At 43.6% G+C, this 17,047-nt stretch overlaps 1 protein-coding gene across 1 annotated transcript in view; it reads right to left on the bottom strand.

Annotated features, from left to right (window-relative positions):
• BCKDHB (branched chain keto acid dehydrogenase E1 subunit beta) overlaps positions 1 to 17,047 on the bottom strand; it is a 301,660-nt gene that overhangs the window by 261,274 nt on the left and 23,339 nt on the right. The window contains exon 3 of the mRNA XM_068279381.1: positions 16,728 to 16,796. Within this exon, the coding sequence (XP_068135482.1) occupies positions 16,728 to 16,796 (69 nt within the window). The remainder of the gene's footprint in view (positions 1 to 16,727; positions 16,797 to 17,047) is intronic.

Here is a 17,047-nt window from a genome sequence, read left to right as displayed (position 1 = left end):
GTGAGGTGTCTGTCACCACTCTCCGTCCACAGCAATGGATCACTGCAGCCCGACATGCCTATACCAGTGTCAGCCGGCAGCAATCCACCATGCATTTGGCTTGAACGGGGGCAGCGCAGATGTTACCTCACAGCAACACAGAACAGTAGGAGACCTGGGGCCCACAGCTTAAAGAGAACCCGAGGTGGGTTTGAAGAATATTATCTGCATACAGATGATGGATCTGCCTATACAGCCCAGCCTCTGTTGCTATCCCAAACCCCCCTAAGGTCCCCCTGCACTCTGCAATCCCACATAAATCACAGCCAGCACTGCTGACAAGCAGCTTGTCGGAGAGGGCTGTGTTTATCTCTATAGTGTCAGTCTGCTGCTCTCCCCGCCTCCTGCAAAACTCAAGTCCCCGCCTGCCTCCCTTCCCTCCCTGCTGATTGGAGGGAAGGGACGGGGGCAGGGACCGGAGCTATGCAGGAGGCGGGGGAGCAGCTGAGACTGACACTACAGATGTAAACACAGCCTCACAGCACGGCTGTGATTTATGAGGGATTGCAGAGTGCAGGGGGACCTTAGGGGGGTTTGGGATAGCAACAGAGGCTGGGCTGTATAGGCAGATCCAGCCTCTGTATGCAGATAACATTCTTTAAACAAACTTCTGGTTCTCTTTAAGCAGCAGGAGATGCTCAATAAGGCCAGCACTACATTTGAACCTGGAGATCCCTGTTTTCTAAGGTCATTGGTGAGGCGAGAGCCTTGCTGAGGCAAAGCTATCCTACAGTGCTTCTATGTTTAAAGTGCCCTGCATGGCTTACATTGAAACTGACTGTGGTTATTTGTGGATATATGCCTAAGTGGAATTCACAGTGCGGTTGAACTGCTCACTGCTCACCTGGAATTGCTTGATCTAACATGATGCCTGCATGTGCCTCTTATCTCTTGCACTTATCATAGCTGCTTATGCACTAACCCTTTGCTCAGAGACTGTTTATCTCAACGAGCTCTGCAGTTTGCTATAGTATGGTTAAGGATCGGTTAACACTTGCTTAAAAAACGTATCCGTGGCTCCGCTTTTTGGCCCGGATCAAAACCAGAGCCTCGGATACCAATGTTTTAAATAGCAGCCGTCTTCACACACTTTAAAAAACGGATCCACGGGATCCGTTTTGAAAAACTGAACGGAGAGTCCGGATTTGCAGGTTTTTCACGGACCCCAGATACATCGAGGGGGGTAGTGAAAGGCTACACAAAAATGGATCTCCCTCTAAACAGAGAACTAAACAGAGGCAAAAACGGATTGCCTACTGCCTTCTCCTCCGCTCAACATCAGCTCTTATCCAATAGAAACACACATGAAGAAAGGAAATACGTTTAAACAGACTGGAAATAAATGCTACAAAAAGGACATTTTAAAAAACTGATCAGTTTTGCATCAGTTTTTAGAAAAACGAATCCGTTTGAAACGATCCAATCAGCAACTGGACAAGTGTGGACCGAGCCTCACTCTGCCGTTCACAAAAGGATGGTCTTGGGACTTTAATAGACGAGATTCGGATCCCAGGTGCGGCCTGCATGACTGGTTGCTGCATGCTAGTGTCGGTACACCCGGCTGTGCCATGTGTTCACTTATGCAAAAATTACAGAGGCGCCAACAGAATAAAAGAGAACCATATAAAAGGATAAAAACAAGGGGGTAAGGGTGGACTTACCTCCCCAAATTTCACACACAACAAATGTAATTTAGTATGCAGAAAGACATTTAATCTGTACTCCAAAATGCAACGCGTTTCGTGGGTCTCAAGCCCGCTTCCTCAGGCAAAATATAAAAAGGAGCAGCTTAACAGCATCAAAACCACACAGAGGCGCTCAGTGTGGTTTTGATGCTGTTAAGCTGCTCCTTTTTATATTTTGCCTGAGGAAGCGGGCTTGAGACCCGCGAAACGCGTTGCATTTTGGAGTACAGATTAAATGTCTTTCTGCATACTAAATTACATTTGTTGTGTGTGAAATTTGGGGAGGTAAGTCCACCCTTACCCCCTTTTTTTTATCCTTTTATATGGTTCTCTTTTATTCTGTTGGCGCCTCTGTAATTTTTGCACATTATTATCCACCTGGTGGATGGGTGTGAACACCCCCTTCTTTTTTCTACGGAGAGCGACTTCTTAACCTGAGTGGGGACAGGTCTAATATTCCCATCTGTGCTTATAGTGGTTGCCTATACCTTGGCAACCCGTGTTTGTGAGTATATCTCTAATTATTTATCATAACGATATCTATATCATCAATAATACACTATTGGGGGCTCCCGTCGTCTTCCCTTTTTGTCTTTACATGTGTTCACTTATGTTTTTAATCTTTTCCAGTATTGGTTTTACAGTGTTGACTTTTTCTAATAAACATTATGGTGATTTGAAGCATTTGAATTTTGTTCATATGGATAAATAATGTAACAAATAAAAAAAAAAAGTGTTGTAGTTTTCTTATATAAAATGTCCCTTTTGGTGGCATCATCTATATCATGAATAAGAATGCTGTGTGGTCTAAAATACATTGCCAATTGCTTGTTTTTCCCTACCTGCTTTTTTAATATTATGTCACTTATTTGAATAAGGAGCCCTTATATAACAATTCTGCTTGTTGCTGGCCTCTTCACGGATTGAAACTCAAACGCTTATGAAAAAAAGTGTTCTGAGCTAGTCTATTGTCTGTGTGTAACAAGATCATGAAAGCTATGAAAATTCTAACTATGTCCATGGAACACTCCAAAGATGCCCGATTTGTCAGAGCTGAAAGGGTGTGGGCAAAAGAGTCCGGGAATCCATGCACCAAGGAAACATCTGGGAGACACAAGCCAGGAGCCAATAGCGCAATAAGTCAAAACATAAACATAGTTCACTCAAGGTTCACTCAAATTTAAGGGTACAGTAAATATGCAACCACCAATAAGACTCATGGAGGATTTTCTGCCACAGTAATAGGGTTGTGGAGTCGGTACAGTTTATGAAACCACGACTCCAGGTACCCAAAAATTGCTCCGAATCCTCAACTCTACAGCCCTGCACAGGACAAGTAGGGTCCTCAAAAGGTTGCAATACTGGTAGTCAGGTAGATCCTGAATTAACGCCAAGAACTACTCTAAAAACAAAACATGCCCCCAACAGAAGTGTAATTAAAGAGACTCTGTAACAAAAAAACAAACAAAAAAAAATATTTACCTCAGGAGGAGGAAGCCTCAGGGTCCCAACGAGGCTTCCCTGTCCTCTACAACTTCTGGGAATCCAGCACTAGTTCCCCCGAAACCACCTCGACAAACGGCTTGTCAAGCAGCGCAATACTTACCTACTGCGATCCAGCGCAGGCGCAGTAACAGCTCTTTGTTCGGGCTAAGGTGTAAATAGCCGAGCCTAATCGTATCCACTCTACTGTGGAGGCAAGAGTCCTTTGCACCTGCGCAGTAGAGTAGATACGATGGAATTTGAACAGATACGAAGGAAGAGCCGGTAGTGTGCCTGCACAGGATCATGGTAGGTAAATATTTCCATTGCCGCTGTTCGGGAGGGGAGGGGGGGGGGTCACAGTGCTGTACACCGAGGGATGGGGGAAGCCTCGTTAGGATCCAGAGGCTTCCCCTCCCGAGGAAAGTATCCCCTAGAGGGTTTTTTTTTTTTTCGTTACAGGTTTTCTTTAAGCATGTTGTTGTGTGGAGGCGCCCAAAATATTATAACTATAATCAGTTTAAAAAGGAGAGATATGGTTGGCTTGGGTCTATTCATTCTCAGCGTAGGCCATCTCGGCGCAGGGTAACCCTGAAAAATGGATCACCTTGCTCCAGTGCAATCTCCGGACCCACACTGATTACTATTCCCCCTCATAGTTGTAGCAACTCGGAAGGTGGGAGACGTAATTTGGGCACCGGCTAATGTCGGCAGCTGAATTACTATGTCTTTTCTTCCTAATCTGCGCGTTTCTCGGCTGAATTTCTGGCTGCTCAAATCAGCCATGCAGCGCTGACACCAACAGACTGTGAGTATAATAATTTTAAAACACTTTATTTACTAAAGATTCATGCACTGTATTGTTTTAATTAATTTACAGTGTAGCAGAAGTTTTTATTTTGAGAGACCTAGCAAATAGAAAAAGATTGAAAGATTGTGGTATGAAAGTGAATTATGCTGTAATGTAGCCAGATGGTAAACCAGGAAGGTAAACAGGAGGGAGACTGAGCTTGAAACAGAAGTGTAGGAAACTGTACTGCAATTAGGGCATTAATGGAAACGACAAAAATATTCCACCACTCCTTGGAAAATTCTTCACCAGTGTTTGTTTTTTTTCAACAATTATATATGTGATAAAAAAAAAAAAAATGAGTCACCAGCATTATGCATGCACTCATCCAGTTGGATTGGCCAGTGATTGGGCAATTTTACCACTTCCATGAAGTATGAGACTTTACCTACCTATTCATAGTAATTCAATATCTGTTGGAGGTGGAGGTGGAGAAATTGGCCAATCAAAATTGGATATGTGAACCCACGTTATGTACACTTTTATAACCTATACTATTTTGATAAAATGGACAATAGCCATGTCATTTTTAAGAGTCCTCATGAAGCTTCTAGGAAAATGAGGGGGTGATCAGAGAGCACCCTACAGGGGAAAAAGCACAGAGACAACGGGAGCCTGAATGGTGGAGTAAGTCACAATAATAGGTGGGATCAGGAGTTGTAGCGATGTAATACTCACAAGGGAGGGTGTCATGATCGCTTCTGCAGCATGTACTGCTGGCTGCAGTTGTACTGCAGCCAAACAGTTCTGATTTCTTTACATGCATTCGCTTGCATAGGGGTTGCACTCACACTGAGTGTTGATTCCATTTGCAACCGCTATGCAGTGCATGGCAGCTTGGGATGCTGTTATGAATTCAAACATTGTCTGTTGCTGCTGAGTTGCAGTTACTTTCATGCAGGTTGCATAGTTTTGTCTGCCTTTTCTGGCTTTCAGCTTGTGACTGATTACCATTCACTTGTGTGGAGATTTGCATCTCTGCTCTCATTGGATGACCTCAGTATAAAGGTTTGCTTCCTGCAAGCGTGCTCCGCCCGTCATAGTTTCAGTCTTAGCCTGTCTAGCTGTTAAAACTGGGCCCTTGTTCCTGGTTCCTGTTCCCTTGCGTGGATTGTGCTGACTCCTGCGTAGGAGTAGCGAATCCGTCCTGTTCCTGTTACCTTGCGTGGATTGCGCTGACTCCTGCGTAGGAGTAGCGAATCCTTCCTAGTCTTGTTCCTGTTACCGTGCGTGGATTGCGCTGACTCCTGCGTAGGAGTAGCGAATCCTTCCTAGTCCTGTTCCTGTTGGCTTGTATGTTGGTTTGTGTGTGGACGCTTGCTGTCGCTAGGTCAGTGACTGGATTGGCAAGCGTTCATTCTGTTTGTCTCAAGTCCTTGTTCATGTTTAGTCAGATCCGTGGTACATTTGAACTGGCAGGACCCCAGGGATTTTGTACAATAGTTAGCTTTGTTCTACAGTTTAATACTACCTGTGATTATCTGTGTTTGACCTATTGCCTGTTTATCTTGCTCTGTCTGTGTCTGTTCTGCGTAGGAGTGGTGAATCCTCTAGTCCGGCTCTTGTGAGGTACGCCATCGCTGCGGGTGCGATTGGCTGCCTCATTCCAGTCTGTCTTGTATGTTTGCTATTGCAAGAGCAGCGCAACATCGCACAGCCTGTGTAGCCTCTGCCATAATTCAGCTCTCAGCCTTGTTTCGCTAGCTGGTCAGAAAGTATGACCCCCCCAGCGTTAGAGGGTTTCCGCCAGGCAACCAACCGCTGCAGGCAGGTGGAGATGTACAACCCCAACTCCACCCGGGTGTCCAGACGAGCTGGATGCAGTCGCGCTCTTGGAGAAAAAGAACTGGGATGATCCCAGTGTGTCAAAGACACTAGGGGCCAATCAGATCACCCATCCTGAAGGAGGGCGAGTAACAAATGGGGGAAAGATGCACCCAGGATTGGATAAAACGATATAAATGAAATGATAAAACACAAATTGTGGTCATTGAGGTAAGCCACCTCATTTTTTTTCTTTTTTTTTAACCCAGTTTTATCCAATCCTGGGCACCTCTTTCCCTCCTTCATAAAGCTTTTGCTTTTAGACTGCTCAGAAATACAGTAAAGTTTCTACAAAAGCATTGCATTTGGTATAAAAATCACATTCGGCAAATCTAATAGCATAAGCAGAAGTATAAGAGGATTTAAAAAGGTTGCTTTAGCATTGGAGAACTTTTAAAAGTTACTATACACAAAGCAGCATCACACCTGTCATGTGGCAAGCATCTGCCTGTGCAATGCCATTTTTTTACATCACCTGGGCCAACCTGTTTTGTATTAAACACATGCTTTAAATGCAGTCAGCTGAAGTTGGAGAAAATCATCTAAAGTAGAAAAGAAATGGCAATTAAAAGATGACTGAGACATCTGGCCCACCATAATACCATTATGGAATTTTCCTATGAAAGTGTATCCATATAGCAGGCATTTCCTAGAAATCCAACACAGCCGTGATGTAAAGTTTAACAAAAAAGACATACCGTAACTTCAGTTTCCTCTAGACACTTTGATCATGTAAAGCCAGCTAGGCAAGTGGTGTAAAGTTTTTAAGAAGAAGTGGACAGCAGTAGGAAACAGATTTTGCCACGTTCTACACAACTTGTGTGCATTTTAGTGCAGTTCCTTTTCCCCATTTGGGGCCATTTACCGTACTTCATTTCACCACATTTGCATAGTATAAACCTAGAGTAAAAACTCAGGCCACTACTTTTAACATCCCCATATCGCTTGGTGTAGTTGTCCCCCTCCTTCCCCTACACAGCTCCCTGGTGTTTATTGGCGCCCTCTCTCCCCTATACAGCATACCTGGTGTCTAGTGGTTCCCCCATTTACCCATACAGCATACCTGATGCCTAATGGTCCCCCTTCCTCCTCTATACAGATGTCTGGTGGTCTCCCTTCACCATACATTACATGGTGTCTAGTGGTTCCCCGCTCCCTTTCCCATACAGCATTCCTGGTGGCCTCTCCCTCTCCAATAGAGCATTTTCCTGGTGTCTAGTAGCTGCTACCTCTCTCACTTCCCATGTCCCCTTGTGGAGTGTACTGAAAGCAGAGGTGGTGGAAAAGCAACTACGCTGATCCGAAGCAGGACGCACTGCACGCAACTCCTCGGTCTTCCTTCACGTATTATTCAGCCTCTAGTATTTAATGAGTAGGTATGGATTATGACCTGAACACAGAGACCTTACTCTGGAGAGGCATTTTAGGAGTAAAAACAAAAAATCTTAGTTTATACCAGAGTATATATACGGTACTCGCCTTTAGGCTAGGTTTCCACTTGTGTGCGGCATGCGTCTTAAGAGACGCGATGCGGGCACAGCTGCTCGTGTCTCCCAGCCGAAACCCTCTAGCTGGGCTATGCATTGCTATGGGATTCGGACGGTGAAGCACAGAATTATGCTACAGGGCCTCAGATTTTTCCCCGGCCACAAATTCAGATGCTCTGCATAGAGTTCTATAGGCTGCAATCCGAATTCGTGGCCAAGGAATCAGCCCAAATCACTGGCATACCAATAGGGGATGCGACCCCTGCCGTCTCGGGGGGGCCCGGGGCCCCCCTAGGGCCCGCTCAGGGACTTTTGGGGCAGGAGGGGTCGCAGTATAAGAGGAGAGTGTGGCAGCTCGGTGGGGAGGGGGGAAATTCCCCCCCTCCCTCACCTCGGGCTGTCCTCTCAGCGCTCCCCCTCCTGCAATCATTGGTGGCAGCGGGCAGGCAGCAGCAGCGGTGGCGGCAGGCTGAATACATTACCTCCTTCTCGCTGGAGGACTTCCGTTCTAAGAGCTTCTTGCAACTTCCTGTGTAAACAGGAAGTTGCTCTTAGAGAACGGAAGTCCTCCAGCGAGAAGGAGGTAATGTATTTACCAGCGCTGCGTAATATGTTGGCGCTTTATAAATACAACAAATAAATAAAATAAAATAAATAATGTATCATCCTGCCGCCACCGCTGCTGCTGCTGCTGCTGCTGCTGCCTGCCCGCTGCCACCAATGATTTCAGGAGGGGAGCGCTGAGAGGAGAGCCCGAGGTGAGGGAAGGGGGGGGGGGCATTTCCCCCCTCCCCACCGATCTGCCACACTCTCCTCTTATGCTGCGACCCCTCCTGCCCCCAAAAGTCCCCAAGCGGGCCCTAGGGGGGGGGGGGTTGTTTTTGCAGGGGGGGCCGGAGATTTCTAGGTACGCCCCTGGCCCAAATTCTCAGAAAAGGAAACCTAGCCTTAGTCCAAAATATCATCCTGAAAACAAGTCATTTTGTAACTGAAAGCCTTTAAATGTTATCTTTCTACCTTATTCTGCAGCTGCTTTAAGTTTTCAGGAAGGTTTGGCAAAAGTATATGGTTTTTCCTCTCGTACTGTGATCACTGTGATTGGCTCACAGGGATAAGAGGTTCATGAGCCAATTTCTTTGGTGTATGGAGCTAAGCTTTCATTAGACAACTGAGTGAGCGGAGTGCAGGGGTGATAAAGCATCAAGAGTGCACACTGGGTACGGGTGAAATAAATGACGCGTCAGAGACTGGCGTGCATAAACAAGACGAAAATTTCACCTTATGCGGTAGGGAAAGGGTTGAAGATACCCAGAATTCTCCATTGTCTCACTGGTTCATAAGTCTGCACAAAGCAGGAAGTAAAATGTATTGCATCTCTCTTCACGCCTATGCTATGTTTACGGAATGACACAGTTTACTCCACAAGCAGCATGGGTCCTGCAGATGTGTAGTGGTGCATAAACGGGTGCAGCTTACAGTGCAGTATGTATCAATGCAGAGCTTTAGATGCCAGGTCTTCTATGCCTATGCGCTCCAGAGAGATAAATAAAACCCTGGCTCCAAGGGAAAGTGAATTTTCTAACAATTTCAGGGTCTCTTTATTTTATTTACCAGTCTGTTCTTAGAAGTTATAATTATGTGGCAAATCTTTTAATTGCATTTAAAGCAGACCTGCAGATTCACAGATTAACCATCCTCTTTAAAGAGACACTGAAGCAAAAAAAAAATAAATAACGATATAATGAATTGGTTGCGTAGTACGGATGATTACTAGAAGATTAGTAGCAAAGAAAATATTTTCAGTTATATAGTGTTTTTTATAACATTGCATCATTCTCTAAAATTTGCAGTTTACACGCTACTCAGCATTCTAAATATTTTTACAGAGCAGTCTTGTGAACTATTGACCTGTCCTCTGGCAGAGAAAAAGAAATTACAATGACTGACACTTGAGATAACAAGCTTCAAAAGACAGAGCTCTCTGCGACTGATAGTCGTGGAGCTCAATGGCTTTTTTTGTATAGATAACAACTGGAGTTTCTTAACTCTTCCTGTACTGGAAACAATATTAGACTTCAGTCACTGCTCCTAATGTTTTATTTCTTAGCTGTACTACACATACAAATCATTATATCAATTTTTTTTCGCTTCAGTGTCTCTTTAACCCTCCTGGCGGTATGCAGTTTCTGAGTCTGCGTCCGCAGTAGGGATTTTTTGTATTAAAGTTATTTTAGCCTATGTAGCTAGCACTAGGCTAGCTTCCATTGTTCCCCCAGTCCCCCCGCACCCTTCTGATCCCCCCCGATCGCCGCCGCTATACGTTACCTAGCCTCGATCCCGTGAGAGCCGCAGCCTCCCCAATGAGCTTCAGTCATAGCTATGGCGACGATTGGATATGACGTAATTGACGTCATGCGCAATCCCGATCCTCACCATAGCGAAGCCTGGAGCCGATTGGAGAGGCTACGCCATCACAGGATCGGGGGAGGCGGGGTACATATAACGGAGGCGATCAAAGAAGAGCGGAGGGACTTGGGGGACAATGGTAGCTAGCGAAGTGCTAGCTACATATGGTACAATAAATTTCATTTAAAAAGTCCCTCCCGGGGCAGAGAAGAAAAAAAAAAAAACTCACTTCCACTGCCATGAGAAAGCTGTTAAAGAGAGCCTCCCATGAAGCAATGCATCTGCAAGAGAATGCCTTTTCAGTGGTCTGGAGAAAGAGTAATAATGAACTAACATCATCACACTCTATTCAGTTTTAAACACATACGAGGGAAGTTTAAAACTGGCCATACAGGGGTCATTTTTTCTAGTACATATGATAATTTTGATTGAATGCACCTGTGACTTACTGCCCCAACACTGACGGATTAACTTCAATCAAATTTGGAGAGTCTGCTGATTGAAAGGGTGATGGGACAAGAATGATTTATCAAGGGTTCGGGAAGGAAAAACATTGGTTTAATTTCTGATAAGAGCTCTACTGAAACCTAATAGAGATCAAGTGGAAAATGGCAAGTACATGGCACACAGATAGTACTACTATTGATCAATGTGTTAATAGGGAATTATTGATCACTTGCTGAAAGAGGCAGTTATTGACCAATGTATGGCTAGTTTAAGGCATGAGTTGAGGCAATCAGCATCTATGCATAAGAAAGCCTCCAGACTGTTAGAAATATATGCTTACAAGCTGTTCCGATACTACTCTCAGCTTCAAAAAAAATGTAGTGATCCTAAAGAAACACTGTCCTTTTTGAAAGACAAATGACCTACACTTTTGAACAGTAATATTTTTAAGTGGCATTCAATTTTACTCAGGATCATTAAAACGTATTACTTCTAATCTTGATGTATTCCTTCAGAAATATTTTCTGTGAATGCATTACAGAACCTAATGTTTAAGGTTAAGTTTACAATCGAGAGGGAAACTTGCTCAACAGATGTGTCAAAGGATCCTATGTCAAGTACAGGATTCTTTCAGACTTATTATGGCATGTCCGTTGAGTCCATTGCATTGATGGAATGGCAAAATCCTATCCTGCATGACTTTTCCAGACAAGAGGAGGATTTGGATAGGTCATAGGTAGGATGTTATCTATACATTGCAACAGACATTGGAGTACTGTGAAAAAGGACACGTCTCAGCAGAATGTACATTGGATCCCCGTGAATGTCCACGTCAGGGTTGCAGTCTAGCGAGAACCTAGTCGTAAAAAACTGTATGCGTTGTGATCCCCACACCTGCAAATTATTTTACCATTTAAGGATAGTCTTGCTTGTGCAGGACCGAAAATAAAGCATTCATAGACCAGGTAGAGGACTCCTGTCACAAGGGCTTCGTCATAAGAGACATACTCTAAGTAGGTTCTAGTTAAAGAGAATCTGTATTGTTAAAAATCACACAAAAGTAAACATACCAATGCGTTAGGGGACATCTATTACCCTCTGTCACAATTTCGCCGCTACTCGCCGCATTAAAAGTGGTTAAAAACAGTTTTAAGAAGTTTGTTTATAAACAAACAAAATGGCCACCAAAACAGGAAGTAGGTTGATGTACAGTATGTCCACACATAGAAAATACATCCATACACAAGCAGGCTGTATACACCCTTCCTTTTGAATCTCAAGAGATCATTTGTGTGTTTCTTTCCCCCTTCTGCTCTCATGCACTGAAGTTTCAGGCTGCTCTTTTCTTCCTGCAAACAGCTCTGCCCTTGTCTGTAATTCCTCAGTATGTGAAAGCCCAGCCAGCTCAGAGGAAGATTTATCCAGCTTGTAAAAGATAAGAGAGAAGAGAGAAGCTGCCCTAATCTAAATAATACACAGGCAGTGTGCATAGAGGGGCCTGGAGGGGGGAGTTCATAGCAGAACCACAACACTGAAGAACTTGGCAGCCTTCCAGACACAGGCCGACAAGTCTGACAAGAGAGAGATAAGTTGATTTATTACAGAGATGGTGATAGTAGAACATGCTGCAGTAAGCCAGAACACATTAGAATAGCTTTTGGAACTTGTAGGATGATAAAAAACAGGATGCAATTTTTGTTACGTAGTCTCTTTAATGGAAAAACGTGTTTGTATAGAGTCTGATTTGTAGGTTACGTAAGTGTTCCTTACCAGGAGCGCCCGTACATTTGTGCAAGGCGGCAAAGGGCTTAACCTCAGAATCATTGATTAGATCTTATCCTTAAACAAGGTGAGCTTTATGCCACCACTAGAAAGTTTGGGGGTTAGAGATTCCTACAGGGAACTCTTTATAGGAAAAAACAAGGTAAAAAGACAAAATGGTGACAACAATGTTCCAGTATTTAATGCTATGCCAGACGCATAGAATAAACTATTGCAGGGTTAAGAGCCAACAAAGTCCTTTTAGACATGATACAAAGTAGGTTCTATAGTGTAAATCAGGACACAGTGGGTGTTGCAGTTTATGCAGATATGGAATATCAAACTCCATTGCTTTGGATGTGCCTTAATGGAAAAACAAACCTGACCAGCTGGGTGTCAAATACTTCTCAAAGTCTCATTGTATCTGCATGTAAATGAATACACAGCGGAGAACAATACCCCAGCCCTCAAACTCTGATATTTCCTAGTGACTGAGTGGATCCCAACTGGGGGTGATAGCCCCAGGATCTGACTTCAAGGAGCTTCTACAGCACTATGTTTGGAGATATCACCGAAACCTGTTAATCTGGTGTGTACAATGGCTGCTCCTGCCACAGACAAATTACTTAACAAGCATCAACCCCCAGCTAGTGCTCTATGCCATGGAGGTGGGATCTTCACTTTGATATATAGAGAGGAGCTGCATTGGGATCGCTCACTCACAAGGATGAGAGATGGAAGCAGAAGTGCCCGAGCATGTGTGTATGATGACATAGCGTAGATAGAATACCTCCCTTACATTTCCCCATTCCCTTAGCTAGCACTTAATATTTCATATGCCATAACTTGTACATTTATTTTTTTGTACATAAACCTATCCTTTTTTTTATAAGATCAGGTGGTTGGTCATTAATAAGTAACAGAAGCTAGAGTAGATTCTGCAGTGGGCTACCACTAGAGTGCATTATAAAGGAGGTTTTATAGCTACATGGCAGTGAGCTAAGAAATGCAAAATTAATAAGGCTTAAACCGCCTGCTGATTTGAGTTTATATAGAACAGCTCTAGATGTTCACGGGATTGTTTTCCTCCACAGCAAGGCCAGACTTCTGTTGAAAGGTCAGGTGTGAGCTTTGGGGCGCAGGGATCAGGAACACTCAAAATAAAAATTTTAGGGAAGGGGAACATTTTGATGGCAACAATATTGCTAAATACTTTTTCTAACAATCCATCTAAAAAAAGATAAGCTACCAGGATCACATATTTTAAAATCTAATTCTGTGAGAGCCATACGATAGGTTTCAAAGTGGGACAGTGCACATGCGCAGCAGAGGGCTCACGTTCCTGTTGCCATGGTGAGGTGTACACAGTTGATCCTTCGGGCTGCGCAAGTGTCGGACACGTCTTCAGCTTCTCTTCAGCAACATCAGCAATTTCCCCGAGAGCCAGACAGGAGAAATACTGACTAGCAGCTTGTACAATTAGCTAGCCGAGTTGGGGGTTAATTCACTCTGTAGGACGAGATGCCCGCACTTTGGCCCAATAGGCTGTCTGTCAAGTGACAAACAGCCAATTGAGCCAATCAAAGTGTGAGGATTTCGTCCTACAAAGTCACTGGACCTGACAGGGTCCAGAGTGGGACATTTGGAGCGGCCGTTAGTTTTTGTTAGTAGTGCATGCTACAGCAGTAGCGTACCTACTTTGAAAATTTTACTTGCACTGTCACACTATCAAAAGAGCCACATCTGGCTCCCAAGCTATAGGTTCCCTACCCCTGAGCTAGACAGAAGTTCTGGGAAATTAACTTTATATCAGTCCTCGCATGCATTAATGAATTGATCTCCTATATAGGATAAAAAGGCTCCCAAGCAAACCATTTTGGTGTCTTAAGTTATGCAAAGCATGCTGGCCATGGCGTTGTTAACAACTAATCACAATAAGTCCAAAGGGTTTAGTAATGACCAGCAGCATGTCGTCTGCAGCTTAATATGATAGTCTGCTATGTGATTACTGACATTCCAGGAGTGCTGTGTATAAATGTGGCAAACAGCTTTATGGCCAAAGAAAATAGCAAGAGCAACAAGAGGCAGCTATGCGTAATTTGCCGCTGTGCTTGTGCAAAAGGTGCCGTCACTTTTAACCCATATTCATTTTTTTTCCACTTATTACCACAATGCGGAAAACAAATTGGGACTGATGGTTCATGTTAATCAATAGGCTCATTCTGACTAAAGTTTTTTCATTCATAGTCAGAAATACATAATAAGAAAGCTTGCAGTTTGCTGCTTCCTTTCCTTGATCAGCTTCAAGGTTTCACAATAAAATATTTGAAATAAATTGCACTGCTGATGAATGCACTTTGCTGCATATGAAAGCGCATGTGTTGCATTCAAAAATGCATACATGAACATGCTAAATGGCTGTCATGCACAGATGGTATAGAACACATGGGGCTTGATTCACAAAGCGGTGCTAACTGTTAGCACGTCTAAAAGATGTTTTCGCGCATTGCACGCAAAGTTATGCGCACAAAGTTTTGCGCGCGCACTGCACCGAGCGCAGGGCGCTCTGCGCGAAGTGCCCATTAAAGCCTATGGGACTTAGCGCGCGCATAGAACTTTGCGCGCGCAAGACTTTGCGCGCGATCTGATTGAGAAAACCAGTGCTAACCTACTTAGCACCCTGGTTAGCGCGCCTAAAGACTTTAGACGTGCTAAGTAGGTTAGCACCGCATAGTGAATCAAGCCCATGGTCTTACAGGTTCTATAGCAGTAGAAACATTTAATGAGAAGGTGATATATAAATAAGACATTTTAATTTAATTGAATTTTAATCATTAAGTCATCATCCCTCACTAGTGCTCTAAACCCACAGCGGAACTCTGGTCCCCTACCTCTCCCTCTAGATTGTAAGTCTTTGGGCAGGGGGGTCCTCCTTTTGTGTCATGCACCTCCATTACTGTGCACCCATGCTATGCATTTGAGTAAACTCAACTTGCCTAATCCCCATGCTCCCATCCAGTGACTAAGCAATACCTTGTACTTGTACTGTGCTGCATGATCTGCTTTTTTTGTATTCCTGTATTGTTGTATTGCTGTATGTAACCCCTAAATAAATATTGTCTGTAACCTTAACTAATGTCCAGCGCTGTGTAATATGTTGGCGCTTTATAATTACAATAAATAAAATAAAAGTGAACATTTCCCACACATACATAATGAGTACATTTGCTTGGCTGCACTAACCATGTCAAATCATTCTCTCACAGACCAAAGCAGAGAGTGAATACACTTACCAGTGCATGACAAAACTCTTCACCACTACATTTAAGTGGACAGAAATACTTTATCTGGCCTAACTTATCATTAGACCTGATATGCTAAAGCAGTGTATTTGACCAGCTGAATATAGCTGAGCAGATTGTGTAGGTAAGGCCATGTCTGTTTCAGGTTAACAGCACTCACATTTTTTTAAAAAGAGGAGCTGTCAGCCATACTATCTCAGAAAAAAAACACAAGTAGATAAATACTTGCTCTACTTACATAACTTATGTATTGCACTGTGCGCATTTTGATTTTAGTAATTTTTCTACAGAAAAAAAAATCCTTCTTAGCATTCCTCATTTTAACTGTGGCTATTTTGAAGCTAATCCTGATGTCATTTCCTCCCTTACCCTCCTCTGACTGAATTGCCCATATTTTCACAATATAAAGTGCATTGTCTCAGCATGAGAAACATTGGCCAATCAGAGAGGAACAGAGGTGTAGGAGGAGAAAACAGGAGGGAAAGGGGCTTCAGCCCATCAGTGGAAGTAGAGAAGCAAAAAAGGAACACCCAGCATGCCCTGCAACTTCCTTTTTGTGTACCAAATTTTGTGTGTACCAAATAACAGTCAGGTAAACTGGGGAATGATCATTTATCAACAAGAAAAGTAATAGTGATTTTAAGTTTTGGATTGCCTGGTTAGCATCCTTATTACTTGTTTACCAGATAAAAATAAAGAATTGATTTTTTATTTTATGCCTGACACTTACACTTTAAGGTGTGTACACACCTTTGATGGATGTTACCCACCAGGCATTGGGACCCTTGGGCAACATCACTGGGCAAGCCTGCACACCTGCAAAAAAAAAAAAGCTGTGTAGCTGACTAGGTGCTCTGTTGCTATGTGGGGGCAGGGGCGTAGCAATAGGGGTTGCAGAGGTTGCAACTGCATCTGGGCCCTTGGGCCAGAGGGGCCCCGAAGGGCCCTCCTTCACCTACAGTATTAGCTCTCTATTTGTCCTGTGCTCATAATAATCACTTCTATAGATGCTTTGAATAGTGGTAATCATTAACAAACTGCTCCCCACTCCCTTCTTGCACCTCTGACACTGTAGTTGCCATTGGCAGGTTTTGGTGCACCGTATCAATTGCTATGTATAGAGTGCTTGGGGGGCCCCATGTAAAACTTGTATCAGTGCCCACAACTCCATAGCTACACCACTGCAGGGGGGCAAAGGGATAATGAAGCGGTTAATGCGTGACATCGCGGGGAAGCAGCATGCACACAATGGAATCACCCATTGCCAAGGGTGAGTGGATCTGCCGGGCGAATCACTTGGGGGCTTTTGTACACACACCTGATTATCGGTTGAGGCGGTCATTATCAGCCGACATTAATCAAGCATATGCACGAGGCTTTAGATAAAAGGCAAAATAAATAAAAAAAAAATAGATTTTATTTGAACAAAAAAAAAATAGCTTACCATATTTGTCTCTCAGGCCTACTGTACATCTGAAGACACCTCCAAAGGCAACATCCTCACCAAATATCACTGCAAAATAAATAGCATGATTTCAGTTTAATTGCATTTGGCTATCTTTTACACATTCCCCAACTAGTGGCATATTCTAGAGCCTAGTTTCTCAACACGTTACAAAAGCGGATGCTTCAGGCTGTCATGGTAAATGCAGAAGGACCCCTCAGCTGGAATCTAAATGTTGAACGTTGTTTCTCTGATAAATTCATAATATACTCGAGGGGGTTTTCCTATTGTATGTCTAAAGATATGTGTTCTTTGATATA

The sequence above is a fragment of the Hyperolius riggenbachi genome, chromosome 4, assembly GCF_040937935.1.
Source record: "Hyperolius riggenbachi isolate aHypRig1 chromosome 4, aHypRig1.pri, whole genome shotgun sequence".
In the NCBI taxonomy this organism is placed as follows: Eukaryota; Metazoa; Chordata; class Amphibia; order Anura; family Hyperoliidae; genus Hyperolius; species Hyperolius riggenbachi.
Note: the sequence above shows the minus strand (reverse complement) of the source record. Positions and strands in the feature narration are given on the sequence as shown.